At 40.4% G+C, this 15058-nt stretch overlaps 2 protein-coding genes across 25 annotated transcripts in view; one reads left to right on the top strand and one right to left on the bottom strand.

The window, feature by feature from the left end:
• The window catches only part of NASP (nuclear autoantigenic sperm protein), a 72670-nt gene that overhangs the window by 8628 nt on the left and 48984 nt on the right, over positions 1 to 15058 (top strand). For 8 of the 16 annotated variants that reach the window (XM_083509547.1, XM_083509544.1, XM_083509556.1 and 5 more), the window contains exons 7-15: positions 1386 to 1546; positions 3523 to 3599; positions 3687 to 3760; positions 5611 to 5799; positions 6076 to 6242; positions 7199 to 7255; positions 7339 to 7410; positions 9271 to 9420; positions 9889 to 10041. In XM_083509547.1, the coding sequence (XP_083365673.1) occupies positions 1386 to 1546; positions 3523 to 3599; positions 3687 to 3760; positions 5611 to 5799; positions 6076 to 6242; positions 7199 to 7255; positions 7339 to 7410; positions 9271 to 9420; positions 9889 to 9933 (992 nt within the window). In that variant the 3' untranslated portion in view covers positions 9934 to 10041. Of the gene's footprint in view, positions 1 to 1385; positions 1547 to 3522; positions 3600 to 3686; positions 3761 to 5610; positions 5800 to 6075; positions 6243 to 7198; positions 7256 to 7338; positions 7472 to 9270; positions 9421 to 9888; positions 10042 to 15058 lie in introns of those variants that run through there. The other 8 variants (XM_083509549.1, XM_083509557.1, XM_083509550.1 and 5 more) reach the window with 2 other exon arrangements.
• CCDC17 (coiled-coil domain containing 17) overlaps positions 9973 to 15058 on the bottom strand; it is a 29895-nt gene continuing 24809 nt past the window's right edge. For 7 of the 9 annotated variants that reach the window (XM_083509519.1, XM_083509518.1, XM_083509513.1 and 4 more), the window contains 6 exons: positions 14758 to 14940; positions 13702 to 13953; positions 12948 to 13016; positions 11972 to 12052; positions 11580 to 11684; positions 9973 to 11299 (listed from right to left, as the gene is read on the bottom strand). In XM_083509519.1, coding sequence (XP_083365645.1) covers positions 11270 to 11299; positions 11580 to 11684; positions 11972 to 12052; positions 12948 to 13016; positions 13702 to 13953; positions 14758 to 14940 — 720 coding nt within the window. In that variant the 3' untranslated portion in view covers positions 9973 to 11269. Of the gene's footprint in view, positions 11300 to 11579; positions 11685 to 11971; positions 12053 to 12947; positions 13017 to 13701; positions 13954 to 14059; positions 14189 to 14757; positions 14941 to 15058 lie in introns of those variants that run through there. The other 2 variants (XM_083509517.1, XM_083509522.1) reach the window with 2 other exon arrangements.

The raw sequence follows: 15058 nt of genomic DNA, 5'->3' as shown, positions 1-15058 counted from the left end.
ATGAGCAGCAAATATAGAAAGCAATGGCTCATAGAGAACACTGAATGGATGTTCACTGCATGTTTTTATGTTAATACAAGATTAACTCTGAACAATTAAAAGCATAGTACTAGAATATATATTGACAACAAGATCCACAAAAATACAGCAACACAAGGGTGCTGGCTTATGGACCTGTATTAAACAACCTAAAACCTATCATGCTTTCAGGCCTATAACTAGAAACAAGTGCAGGTAATAGACATCACAGCTTTCATGTCCTGCTTCTCTTGCTTTAGCATTGCTGTTTAACTACCTTATAATACCTTGAAAATGTTTGTTTACAAGTGAGATTCTAAGTAGTGAAATAGTTGTAAGGCTGATAAACCTTCACATAATACAGCTGTTTAACAAATATTTAGTCACTTTGTGTTCCTATTTGAAAAAAGTGACTAATAATTGCAATAAATAATAGGGATACAGTCCAGTGGCAAGTTTGTTCTAGCAACTAGAGCCTTGTCCTATGCATTTCTAGTCCAAGAGTAGCTTAAAAGCATGACCCTTCAGATACTGCTGAACTGAAACTCCATAATCCCTAATTATATTGGCCACGTTGGCTGGAGCTGGTGGGAGTTGTGGTTTAGCAACATCTAGAAGAATACAAGATAGCCATCCCTGTTCTAATTTGAAGTCCAGTGTTTACAGCAATACTTTTTTCCTTGGCTTCTGTAGTAGTTGTTACATGAAGGCTGTTGAGCATAAGGCAGTTTGAGATTGTGCTTGCTGGGCATCTGGATTACTGAATAGCTGGTAGGAGATCAGATTTCTTGCTCCATAAGAGGGTATATGTTCCCTGACAATGCAGAGTAGGTGTCTGAGCTATCCCATAGTTTATGTAAGTTCCTGTGCCTGACACCCAATAGTCAGTTTCCCTAGGAAGCCATGCAATGACGCTTAACTAGAAATATTAATATTTCTTTTTTATCTTAACTATGAAATGAGACTACTTCTAAGGAGTTCAATTTTAAAGCTCTTCTCTTTGTCTCCCCCATTACTATGAAAACAAAACTTCTATGGGGAAGCTATAAAAGTATTAAAACATGTTCAAATTCTTTTTAACTGACATGCCAGAGGGTGCCATGCAAGCAGCATAAAGGAGAAAGAATATCCTAACGCTGAATATTTTAATCTATGTAGCTCCCCCTCAAAACTTCGTATAAACACATGTTGCAGTCCTTGGATTATTCTTGCAGATTGCACAGAAACCTACCAAGCCAATCCTCATGAACTCACAGGTTGGAAGTGTAATAGTGGTGGAAGAATTTCACAGCCGAATAAAACAAATAGTCAAGTAAAATGGATGTATAAACAGCTGGTTGTATATTAATAAGAAACTATTCTTGTAGAGATGGAAGGATCAGAAGAGGAAGATAAAGTTGAAGGGGATAAAGAAAATGACTCTGCAGTTGAAGAGGATAAAGAAAATGACTCTGCAGTTGAAGAGGATAAAGAAAATGACTCTGCAGTCGAAGAGGATAGAGAAAATGACTCTGCAGTCGAAGAAAAGGTGAAGTATAAAAATGAGCATTCAAGCCTGTTAAAGAGCTGGTTCAGTGTTTCTGTCATGGAGAAAGGAACATTGTTTTCATGGAAACTATTTCCGATTACATATGTTTTCTAGAGCATAGGAAGACTGAAGTAGTCAGTTCCTTCCGAAGGTTCAAGATTATAGTAGGGGTGTGGCTTTGAGCACTCTGGTTCAAAGCAGCATTTTAACATTTTAGTCTGTTAAAACTTTAGCCTGTTTTTCCTTCTAGATGCTTGTTCGTTCTCCATTCTTAATAAAAAGCCCTTATCCTTTTCTCTGCCCCCCTTCTTTCCTTGTCCCCTATGCTATCAAAATCTCTTGTCTACTGACACAATGCATTCATACATTTTAACTCATAAACTAGTTTCACTGAAGCATGTGAAGCATTGTGGTCTCCATCTAGTACCGCACCCATGGTTAAACTAATTTCTGTAACCATTCCCACCTTCTCTAAACCTGTTGAGTATCTTTTATTACAGTTGTTTAAAAGCCCAAAAGCAGGCCTCCAAAACCTACAGGAAATTGGGAACATGTTGCATCTCATATCACAGCAGTAGTGATTTGCTACAGAAAGGGAAAGGGCTGTGCCTGATAATGTGCATAGCATCTGCTTAATTATCAGAAGCTTTCTATTGTTTTAAAAAACGGCTATTGAAGCAGCTTTTTTGCAACAGTACACCACCTTCTGAAGTAATTCTCTGCAGTCAACCAATTTTTAACTCAACTGAAAGTATGTCCTCTTGTGACATCTCCTTTTTTGCCTTAACATTAAAGAACTGGGCACTGCATTTTTTCCTGCTATTCAAACTATGAAGACAGCGAGGTCAAACATGAGGAAGCTATCCAGCTGATAAGCTGAGCTGATCATCAGGGAAGCCTCATGAAAGACCTGGGCAAGAACTGAAATGACATGCAAAGTGCTTTTGGAGCAAGAATTATAATTGCCACTAATTGTAATTATGTTATAATTACAATGTAGAATGAATATGAGTAGGGTTATTCTGAATCACATTTACTGACAAGGAATATGTAGTATTCAATGCAAAATTGATGGCACTTTCCAAACATTGGTTTTAATTCTGCTTGTGAAGGATTTGCTGGCTGAACAGCCAATTCATAAAAGGAGTAAGATACAATGTGAAGGACAAGCAGTTCAAAACTAATACAGGAGGAAAATAGATAATCCTCTAAAGCTGTTTGTAAATCCTTTTTGTCACGCAGTTAATCACAATCCACAAATCTTGGCTTGAATCATTAGCTAGCCATTGGTCTTTCTGCAGAACCTGTACTTCCAAGTCTTCTCTTTGTCTACCAGAAGGTGAGATTTCATTACGCTAGGTTCTGGAAATGGCAGAAGCATTGCGGTGAAGACTATGGTACTAGGCAGGGTCTGGAAGACCAGAGTTCAAATCCCCACTTAGCCATGAAGCTCACTGACTGACTTTGGACCTTACTGTCTTAGTCTTACCTCAGAGCTGTGAGGATAAAACCATGCACGCTGTATTAAGCAACTTAAAGGAAAGGTAGGACATTAGTAGAGCTTCCTCTGCTGTGTTCAAGACTCCCTGCAACAGAACTGGCGCCTTTGTAAGGAAGTACTGATTTCCCTAATATAAGTGCTAAATTTTGCTAACAGACGCTTCAACATAGGAGTTTGTGGAAGGGGTATGATGTTCCTTTTCTAAAGTTTATATATTTGTTTCCTATGGTGACTGGTTTCTTCAGTTGCCTGCTTTAAGGCAGGAGTTCCTGAATTGGTCCATCAACCACCAGTGGTCCACAAGCTTCATTCAGGTGATCTGTGTTGTATCTGTAAAAATATAATTGGAATCATGGAGCATCTAGCACAGGGTACTACAGTTGCTACAACAAGCAGAAAAATCAAGTGGTCTGCCAAGATCCTTAGCAGTTGCCTTTCTATCCTTTTCTTTGATTTTCAAATAACTTTGCTTTAGGAGAGTGAAGAAGACGATGTTGGGAACTTAGAACTGGCTTGGGATATGCTGGAGTTAGCAAAAGTAATATACAAAAGGTATGTCTGGGAGTTCTGACAAATAATGCCTTTTTATACAACTAAAGGTGTTATGACAATCTTGCTGACTCTGCCTTCTTGATCTAGACAGGACACGAAAGAAGCTCAGCTCCTTGTTGCTCAGGCTCACCTAAAACTAGGAGAAGTTAGCATCGAATCTGGTAACTACCTTAGAATTGCTTAGGCATGCAGTGGATTAATTTCTGATACTATTATTCATATTTCCACTGCATATGATATTTCAGTTTTTGCATGTCCATTACATATTATATAAACTGTCAGTAATATATTTTATATTCACTTTACAGTATTCATATTTTCATAGCTGCTCAGACTTTATCAACTAGCTCAGAGCTTATCAACTAAGGCTTTTATTTTGGACACCTCATACTGTACTTTGTTATAATACAGTTACCTATACTATTGGGAAGTACCGTATTTTTCGCCCTATAGGACACACTTTTTCCCCTCCAAAAATGAAGGGGAAATGTGTGTGTGTCCTATGGGGCGAATGCAGGCTTTCGCTGAAGCCTGGAGAGCCAGGGGTCGGTGCGCACCGACCCCTCTCGCTCTCCAGGCTTCAGGAAGCTATCCGCAAGTCTTGCAAGCCCGGCGGGATGTCCCGTGGGCTCGCAAGGCTTGCGGGCAGCAGCCTGCAGCCCAAAAGCTTGGGGGACAGCGGGGAGGCGCAGCGCCGCCACCCCGCTATTCCCCAACCTGATCTGGAGGCTGGCGGGAGAAGCAAGCCTGCTTCTCCCCCGCCAGCCCCACAAGCTCGGGGGATAGCGGGGAGGTGGAGCGCCGCCACCCCGCTATTCCCCGACCTGATCTGGAGGCTGCGGGGGGGGGGGGGAGAAGCAAGCTTGCTTCTTCCCCCGCCAGCCCCACAAACTCTGGGGACAGCGGGGTAAGCTGTCCCTGAAGGCAGAAGAGGGAGACGGAGCACTCCGTCTCCCTCTTCTAGCTTGGGGATGGCTGCGCAAAGCCTCTGCAGGGCAGCGGAGTGCGCTGCCCCACAGAGGCTAGAGAGGCTGTTCCTGAAGGCAGAAGAGGGAGACGGAGCGCTCCGTCTCCCTCTTCTAGCTTGGGGATGGCTGCACAAACGGGGGGGGGGGATAAAAATTTTCCCCTTGATTTCCCCCCCCCAAAAAAAAAACTAGGTGCGTCTTATGGGCTGGTGCGTCCTATAGGGCGAAAAATACGGTACGCTGGTATATTTGTTACTTTTACGCTACTGTGGCCTAGTTCAGATGCATGATTCCCTGCTTATTAAAGCATAGCTTAGAAGCCTTGAAGAACGAATAGAGGCCCCTCGCCTTGGTCCTTTCTCAGTGTTTACACCCTAGTTAAATGGTAATTAAATTTCAATTAGTTATTCTGCCTAATAGTAATAATTACACTAATTTTATTATTTATACCCTGTCCATCTGGGTGGGTTTCCCAAGCCACTCTGGGCAGCTTACAACATATCTGAAAACATCAATCCTTAAAAACTTCCCTAAGCAGGGCTACCTTCAGATGTCTTCTAAAAGTAAGATAGTTTATTTCCTTGACATCTGAAGGGAGGGCATTCCACAGGGACCGCATCATTACCGAGAAGGCCCTCTGCCTGGTTCCTAAATGCAACTTTATCTATCTACTAACCAGGAACTTAAACTATAGTTCCCTGTTTTGAATATAATGGGAAACTGCAGTTTAACCAAACCAGGATGTAGTTGATGAATAAGGGGAAAGGCATGGGAAGGAAGCTTGCGGTCTCCTCATTTGTTCTCAGTTGTTGAACTATGTTGAGCAAGCCAGATAAGCTTTCTAGCCACTGTTTCCACCAATCTGCAGACTATATTAAATGTAAAATGTCCTATATTCTTCAAAAATTGATACTGGAATCACGACAGGTTATAAAACTATTGATTGAAAACCTTTTTTCTACACTATGATTGAATTCTGCTTTGTACAAATGTCTCCTTTCATATGAAAGTCCTGTGCTTTACTTTCTGTTTTTATTGTGCAGAAAACTACTCTCAAGCTATAGAAGAGTTCCGTTCTTGCCTGGCTCTTCAGCAGAAATACTTAGAGGCCCATGACCGCTTGCTTGCAGAGACTCATTATCATCTGGGATTGGCCTTTCACTATGATAATCAGTATGATGAGGCAGTGTTGCAGTATAGTAAATCGATGGAAGTCATTGATAAAAGAATGGGTAAGTGAAGTGCAGTTCTTCATGCAGTTTTAGTTAAGCATCACCGTTACTGTGTCCTCCAAGCTCCAAATGTACAGTGTTGGGAAAGCTACAGAGCTAGTTTATTCATGAAGAGGTGCTCAGAGAGCTAATGTGTCAGCTAGCAAACACTGCAAGAAATTTGGCAGCTGCTGCTGATCCTTGAGGATCTGTTTTAACATACACTGGGACAAAGCCCAAAACTGATGAGTAAATGGCTCTAAAAGTACTAATATCACCTAAATATCACCTTTTTAGCGATGTTGACTGAGCGACTAAAAACAAAAGGGGAGGGATCAGCTGAGGATGAGAAGGAAATTGTAGAACTCGAGGGACTGCTTCCTGACATTAAAGAGAAGATAGAAGATTCAAAGGAGTCTCAAAAGAGCGCAAGAATAGCCGAACTGGCTCTGAAAGCAACTTTGGTGAGTCCTAGGCTTACTACTACCATTTTTTGTGAACTTGTGCTAGAGAGGAGCAGATAGCAAAATAAATTAAGCTGAGATAAACAGCTGTAAATGGGAAGAAAGGATGCCATTGATACTTAGTTTTATACAGTGGTGCCTCGCAAGACGAAAAGAATCTGTTATGTGATTCTCTTCGTCTAGCGGTTTTTCATCTTGCGAAGCAAGCCCATTGATGGATTAGCGCTATTAGCGGCTTATCTGCTGATCGGATCAGCTGATTAGCGGCTTAGAAAAGGGGGGGGAGGGGAAAAAACCAGCAGGAAATCGCAAGACATTGTCGTCATGTGAAGCAAGCCCATAGGAAATTCGTTTTGCAAAGCACCTCCAAAACGGAAAACTCTTTCGTCTAGCAAGTTTTCCGTCTTGCGAGGCATTCGTCTTGCGGGGCACCACTGTAGTGGAAAATGCTAAATTTTTACTTTGGGGGGGGGTAGGAGATGACTTTTGAAGCACTGAGTTCAAAGACCTTACATTGAATAATTAATGTTAAGATGACATGTAAAATTTGTTCCAGAGGATCCCCCAAACTCTTGAGCTGATTTTGAAGGAAGTTAGCTGGAGGTGACAGTAGATGAAGCACTGTTATAGGAATGGAAGTTGTTGCATCAGTGGAAATGCAGGCTTGAATATGTCCCTTATTCTTAAAGCAAGACTGCAGATAGCAACTGCAAAATAGCTTGGGGGTTCACACACTACAGATGAGACACCTGTTTACTTCTCTTGTGGTCTTAAAAAACATTGGGAGCTTGAAAAATTAACTGCAGACCAACTTCCTCATTATTGCTTCTTATTACACCTTAAACTTTATAAATTGTTCTTCAAAACCAATGTGCTCTTCATTGTACATGTTTGTAGTTTAGTCCCAGTAGGCTTTTAATAGTGACTTCTAGACTGATAGATATCTTTGTTTCCAGGTTGGTGGATCATCATCTAGTTTTCCACAGGCAACTGAAAGCAATCCAGCTTCAGCTGTAAGTGATACTAATCCCTAAAGCAAGCAGTTTAATTCTGCTGTTCTATAGTATTTCATAGTTTGCCTTCTGTTTTGTAACAGATCCCAGCTGGGCAAAAAACTGATGGAGCTCCTCAGTGTATTACAGACATCTCCCATCTTGTCAGAAAAAAGGTTTGTGTCCCATACAACTAACAAAAATAGGTAACCCACTGGCTTGCAGTACTTGAGCCAGGTGTAGGCAAACTTGGCCCTCCAGATATTTTGGGATACAGCTCCCACCATCCCTAGCTAACAGAACCCAGTGGTCAGGGATGATGGGAGTTGTAGTCCCAAAACATCTGGAAGGCCAAGTTTGCCTATGTCTGACTTAAGCCATCACTTAAAAGCTTCGATCATTCTGCTTCTACAAATTTTAGAAATCGTGCATAATATCTTCTCCACTGGGAGCCAATCAGCCTGAGAGCCATCTAGCGCACTTGGTAGCTTTTGATGGTTTTGTGCTGTGCAGCGCTCGTCTGACTCACCCTGGTTTAATTTTAAAGCTTAATTGTGTGGGTCCTGCAGGCACTTGAGAATTTAGATATGTTGGGGACCTGCAAAATTGTCCAGGGTAGAGATTCAGAGTTTACAGGTAGCATGAAATCCATATAAACTGAATGTCACAGCCAGGCTGAGCTGGGTTCCCATATTTCAAGTGGAAAGGAGAATTGGTTAAAATAGCAAAGCCAGTCTAAAACAAGCAAACTACATTTGTATCTTAAGATACCCCCCCAATCATATAATGGTACGTAAAGTAAAGTAAAACAACAACAAATTAAAGTAGAATAAATATAGACTTCCCATCATTTCCCGATATAGTTGACATTTGCGATATTGAATGTACTTATAATTATTACCTTACAATTAATATAATACTTTCTAATACTTTCTTACAACCTAGCGTACCGATTTTCCTTTATTTATATTTTACGTACACAAGGGTCATTCAAATACTACCATAGATATTGGTAGATATGTCACTGTTATTTTTTTGTAAGTATCTCTTAAACATTTCCCATTTTTGAGAAAATCATTGTTTGGTGTTACCTCTTAACCTATTTGTTAATTGAGCTATTTCCACATAGTCTGAGTATCATCAACTTTTTGAGACATTCAGACAGGACAAATAAAATGGATTTGCCAATGAGCCCTCTAAATTTGAAATAGTGCTGTTAAAGAATGACACCAATGTTATCATAAGGATGTACTGATCCTCCTTGACTGGGAAGTCAAGGTGGTCATGATGAGATGGGCGCAGGATATTGGATGTCCCATTATGATGAGAGAATGGGAATCACTCTGGAAAATTAACATGAACTTTACTGCATGTTACACCATCAAAGAAAATATGATGAAAATGCAGTTTCGGTGGTAATTACACCATCAGAAATCTTCAAAATGTATAAAAATAGTTCGAATGAGTGTTGGAAGTGTGGAGAAAAAATGGGAGATTTTTATCATATGTGGTGGACATGCAGAAAAGTCCAAGATTTTTGGAATATTTATGACGAGATGAAAAAATGTTCAAATTAACATTTTTAAAGAAACCAGAAGCCTTTCTGTTAGGAATCTTGACATTCCGAAAAATGTAAGCGAAATCTTTTTATATGCAACAGCGGCTGCCCATCTATTGATAGCATCTAATTGGGAAGGGGAAAAAGATATCAATGCTAACAGAATAGCAATACGAAAGATACCCTCTTAACAAAATCTCTCCATATAGTTAGGAAATATTTGATCTGCTTCTTCTACAGTCTGCCTTCTGATTTTGAGAGCTATGTGTAGACTGTTAGGTAACCCAGAACTAGATTGCTTTCAGTATTGGAGGACAACTTTCCAATAGCTGATGCAGCAGTATGCACCTTGTAACCTTTGCTGTAGCCCAGAACAGTTTTAAAGTATAGTTCAGTTGGCAGCTTATTAATAGAAAATGCATAATAGCACTAGATATTCTTTATTAATACTTTACATTTGAAATTGTACTTGGTGAAGACTAAACAATTTTGTCTTCAGAGGAAACCCGAGGAAGAAACTCAACAGGGAGATAATGAAGCTAAGAAATCTAAACCAGAACCGGCTGTCAATGGTGGTGGTGATGCTACCCCCAGTGGAAATGTGGTTGCAGAGAAAAAGGAAGAGGAGGTGGGCTGTCGAGTCAGGAGTCTGTATATTTTCCGTTTCCCAGGCTCATCTTTCCTGCCTGCCTTTAATTGCTTGTTGGTCTTCTCTCCCAGACCACTTAAAGTTGGAAATTTGCTTGTGTCAAAATGCATGTTGGAATCTGTCTAAGCTAAACCTGCTAGACTAGTTCTGTATACTTGCAGAATGCAGTATGTATCTCTTGGATGTTTTGAAATAGGAACTTTGCTTAAAGTACTATTTATGCAGGAATCCTAATTCTTTACATTATCAGAAGTAGAGAAAGATATTTAAGACAGATTATCTAAGCGTAATTTGGTTAATGGCTTCTGTCAAGAGGCAGCAGCAGCAGCAGCCATGCTACATTTAAGTAATCAATTGTACATAAGTGTTGAATGCTTTCAAGAGCTGTATTTAACTGGTCAGGTAAAAGAAATTCATGTCCTAAATTACTTTTTTTTTCTTTTACAGGCAGAGGAAAGGCCACAAGTTGAAACAGTTCAAAGTGCTGTATGATAGTTTTAATATTGGACACTCCCTCCCAAGGCCAGTGGGTTTTGTATATAATGTATTTTTTCACTTTTGGCAACTTTTGTATTCAATAAAGATTACTCAAACATTTAACACTGCCTTTTGATAAAAATTCAGCTGTATTCATGCATAAATACCTATTGTCTCAATCAGCAGACCTAAAGATGGTTGCATCTGCCTCCTAGCCAGTTCTACAACAGCAGTGCCAGGCTGGCTTTCAGTTGATGTACTGACTTGTAAATGTCTTGGTTTGTAAGGGTTTAGGAAGCAAAGTAGCATTTTTTTGTGGTTAGAAAATTGTAGCCTAGATACTGAGCAGATATGGGGCCTAAATGTTGGTGGCATTTCTTCCTGGATTTAGTTTGAAACTGCAAGTCTTAGGAAGCACTAAACCATGGGTAAGCAAACTAAGGCCCGGGGGCCAGATCTGGCCCAATCGCCTTATAAATCTGGCCCGCAGACGGTCCGGAAATCAGCGTGTTTTTACATGAGTGGAATGTGCCCTTTTAATTTAAAATGCATCTCTGGGTTATTTGTGTGGCATAGGAATTCGTTACCCCCCCCCCCCAAAAAAAAAAAAAGTCCAGCCCCCCACAAGGTCTGAGGGACAGTGAACTGGCCCCCTGCTGAAGTTTGCTGACCCCTGCACTAAACCATTTGTCTACTGTGTCAGACTGGAAATAGTTTTAAGAGGATGAGCCTTCTAGCAAATTTTGTGGGAGTCAAGCAGAGTGCTGGTTAGAGTAGCTGCAAATATGAGGGAAGACAAAAGGATGGAACTTAAAATAGATCTGCTTTGACAAACTAAAAAATTGAATCAGGCTTGTGTTTGATGCAAAATGTCTCATTTGCGTGTCAGACACATTACATTAACTCAGCTGGAAGAAGAGCCCAGGTTAAAGTAGGATTCTGTTGGGGAGAGATGATATAAGGGTGAGAGGCTCATGGGTGCTAGAATTAAACCACTACTTAGGAATGGTATAAAGGAGATATGGAAAATACTCAGTCCAGAGAATTGATGCAGGTTTAGGTGCACAGCAGCCAATGTTTGTGCAGTTTCCAAGTAAGGAAGTGACACCTGGGTTTTGTTTTTTTTAAAAAGCAAAATACCATGGCTGCTTCAAGCAGGTGATTATCCCTCATTCACTGCCAAGATGTCAGCCACATTAATATACTTTACCATAGCCACTATAAAACACAGGTAGCCACTTGAGATATTAGGCTACAGGATGGACATTCTTCACAAACTGTTAATAAAGTCTTGCAATGATTTCCAGTAGAGTAAGCTAGTATGTAGCCTAAGATGTCTTGTTCCTTCTCTTTAAATTTGTTCCAATGCCTTCAATTTTGTCTGAAAGAAAAACATGCAAGTCACAATTAAACCTGCACTGCTTATGGAGAATGTGGACCAGTAAGAAGTAAGCAGCACATAAGCAGCACACAAAGCACTACCAAACCATTCTATGTTCTAAATCTTATATTAATAATCCAAAAATTGAGACAGAAGCCACAAACAGAAAACAGGAGAAAGACTGAATCTTCCTTTTGGCCACAATTTGAATATGTTTTCTGTTTGTGGCTTCTGTCTCAATTTTGTTCCATTCATAAATAGGGCTATAGCCCAATTTTACCTGTTTTCTTGAAGTCTCCTGCAACATTAATTCTGCAATTTTTCTTCCAGAGGGTTCCTTATTGTACAGATCTGTTGTCTCTGGCAGATAAGATTGATCAATACTCTGAAACAAATGACAAGGTCATCTAGGATGTGATGATCTAATGTGTGGTTAGTTTGTGCTCTGAACAGTTACTGGTAACCTTTTTAGTATACATGATTTCTGACAATCCGCCATAAACAAGTCATCTGGCTCTGTTTTACAATTTGGCTGCACAGAAAATTGATAAATGGTAAACATGAAAGTGAGATTGGTTTTCTCCAGTGAGTGGTTAATTAGTATGCTCATCCTTTTGTTTTCCTGGGTGGAATGAAAAGTTTGTGATGATTAGATTCACTTAGTATGCGTACCTCTGATGTATATCTGAATTCTTCATCCCATCTTCCATCTGCTATGCGCACAATCACAGATGCACCTGGCACCAACTGGATCTGGAAGTTTCAAACTATAGCATTAAGTACATTCTTTATATGTGTGTGATTGTTGAACAAGAATAATGGTGAAATGTTGGGGATAAAGTAGGGCTCACATGGATTGCAGGCACCTGTCATACCTGAGGCTGTTGAGGTTTTCGTATAATTACAAAATATCCAAGTGCCTCCTTACTCTATACTGGAGCCTTCTACTCCAGGGTTAGTAGACCACATAAATGTTCCACATTGCACCCAAATGAATCTGTAAAGCAGCGGTTCTCAAAGGGTGTGGCTAGAAGATTCAAGGACAATCAAATATTTAAACATTTCAGTGTAGTATAGTATCAAAAAAATTTTATTTGCAGACTATGGATAAATATATTCACAAAAACACTAATTTGAGTTTCTTTTCCCCAATGTATTTCTTGCCAAACAATTTGGTATGGCGTGAGCAAGTTTATATTCTGGAAGTGTGGCCGAAAGAAAAACATTTTAGAACCACTGGTTCAGGTAAATTTTCAATTTAAAGATTACATTATAAAGAAACATAGTCTTGTACATTGGTTTATCTGACTTAGCAGTCTTCAGCGAAGATCTCTCTGCAGCACAAACACACATTTTGGAATCCACTATTTTTTTACCATGTATTTGTATGATGGTGGGGCTGGTGTTGCAAACCACCTTCTGTCTTGCTCCCAGAAATCTTTGTCAGCCATGCTCCTTGGAACTTTCTGCACTTGTAGTAGTGTTTGGGGTAATTGGGATTTGTGTGGTCTACCTTTTCCATCAGTTTTTGTTACTACCCTGTATAATACGATCTAGAAAAGGATTGCAAGTGCTCCCCTTACTTCACCGTTTTACTTCTTGGATAAGTTTTGTGAAGCTACTGCTCTACGCTTAACTAGTCTCATACCTCTTTCTTTTGGAGCATGCTCTTCATAATGCTGCTGCATTGCCCTTCAGATAAGGAAGCCAGGATGATCTGTTAAGGAAAGAACAAACCTTGAACCAGAAAAGAACAAACCACCTACTGTTTCTTTGCAGCATTATTTTAGTAGACTACTACAAGAGATTCCTTAAGTGAGAGAAATAGTGAGAAGTGTTCCCAGAACAATACAAAATAACAGTATTGTAAAGCTTACTAATTTTGTACACACCCCAAACAACATCTTGAAATTAGAAACTGATTGCTGACTTTGGACTAAATTATAGTAGTGGGTAAAAACAAGTGGGTCAAGAGCTGGTGACACTTAAGCCAGAGATGGGGTGGGGAATGCATAGCTATAGGCACTGGTTTATTGCTTTGCACCATCGCCGCCACCAAAAGCTGGGAGAACTAGTCGCCATTTGTACCCTTTGCCATTGCTAAGATATTTGAAGGCATTAAGCGTACACAAGTAGGGACTTCAGAAAGTACAGAAAGCTGTGGGGATGAGCCATCATTTCTTAACTGATGCTGCATTCACATAAAGCTCAAAAGTGGGGAAGTGGATAACTTTCAGCATGACAGAATAGTGATATATAGGCGATACAGGGAAACGTACAAAATATATAATGGGTGTGTGTGCGTGTGCTAATAAGTGCATGCCCCTGCCCAGCTGCTGGAATTTGATTGTTTTTGCAAGAAAATTGGTATGTATAACTTTTACCTGGTTGGTTAACTATACCTGGCTGGGAGCCCCCTGGTATAAGGGCAGTTGGTAAATGCCGGTGTTGCAGTAACCTCTGGAAAACACATGAAGAGCTGTCCATGCCCCACTTTTCTGAGTGTAATGTAACTGTTCCCCTTTTAGCATGACTCTTCTTTGTGCTGCTTGGCATTCTTTTTCACCCGAGGCACATTGGGCAGGATTCACCACACCTTGGTACAGGTGAATAATAATGGTTGTATATTTATGGTAAACTCTGTGGGGACAGGTCTGAAAAACAGAAGTTGCAGGTTGTGAAAGGAAAGGCTGAGCCACCAGTTGTGTACAGGTTCACAAATATGAGTTTGGAAATATGGTCATCAGTAAGAAAGCTTACACTGTACTCCACCATGGGCAGACTGCCTCATTCAAAATCATGCCAGGTCTCCTTAACACAATTAAATTTCACATACCCGGAGCCCCCTGGTATAAGGCAGTGAGCAAATCCTGGTGATATGACATGTTTCTCTGTGTAAAAAATATTGGGCAGCAATGGATTTATGAAAGGAATGCACACACTTCCTTTATGTGGAACAGAAATTAAGAACCCTGAGCCTCGCTGCTAGCAAAAATGTTTGAACCCCAGTAGAGTATCAAAATATAGGCTACAGATTTAGTAGGGATAGGTGGTAGGGAATCAGCCTAATTATAGCAATACTAATTCACTAGAGAGAATGTTTCTACTTCGCTGAACTTTTCTGGAGCTAATATTTCTGCTTAAAACTCCACCTAGTTACCTTCCACACAGTGCATCTTAGTTAACTGGTTACTAGGCTCAGGAGGCCTTTAGCCGTTTTGCTGTAGACTCTGCTGAATAAGACCGATTACTTGTGAAAAATACCAGATAAACCAGTGTTGAAATACAGATTGGTTCCTTCTTACAGCATGGGACCCATCTTACTGTAAGGCAATGACCTATCCTTTGCTGAGTGGAACACCCAGTGTCATCTTTTTTTAGTTGTAGGCCATTCTCAGAGTCCTGTGACTGAAGGGTGGCTTACAGAGTGACGAACAACAAAATAAAGGATGTGATACCTTGAAGCCATCAAGCCACACAGGCCATTGCTGGTAGCTGTTTTTGTCAAGCTCCTCAACAAAGATGGGGTAATCATACTTCAGCCACTGGGCCCCAAAGTAACATGCCCCAGGTGGATTGAAGCAGAACTGGGCGATTGTCAAGCCAGACCATGGTAAGTTCATGCCTCTGTCCAATGCAAACTGGAATACCACAGAGTTTAGATGTCAGTCTGGATAAGAGCACTGTACACACACACACACACACACACACACACAGCCAAGGCTTAATTTGCTCACAAACATGAAAGACTAAATTTGT

Source organism: Podarcis liolepis (assembly GCF_965112155.1).
Source record: "Podarcis liolepis genome assembly, chromosome: 6".
NCBI classification, from domain to species: domain Eukaryota; kingdom Metazoa; phylum Chordata; class Lepidosauria; order Squamata; family Lacertidae; genus Podarcis; species Podarcis liolepis.
The sequence above is the reverse complement of the archived record's forward strand: the minus strand, read 5'-3'. Positions and strand labels throughout refer to the sequence as shown.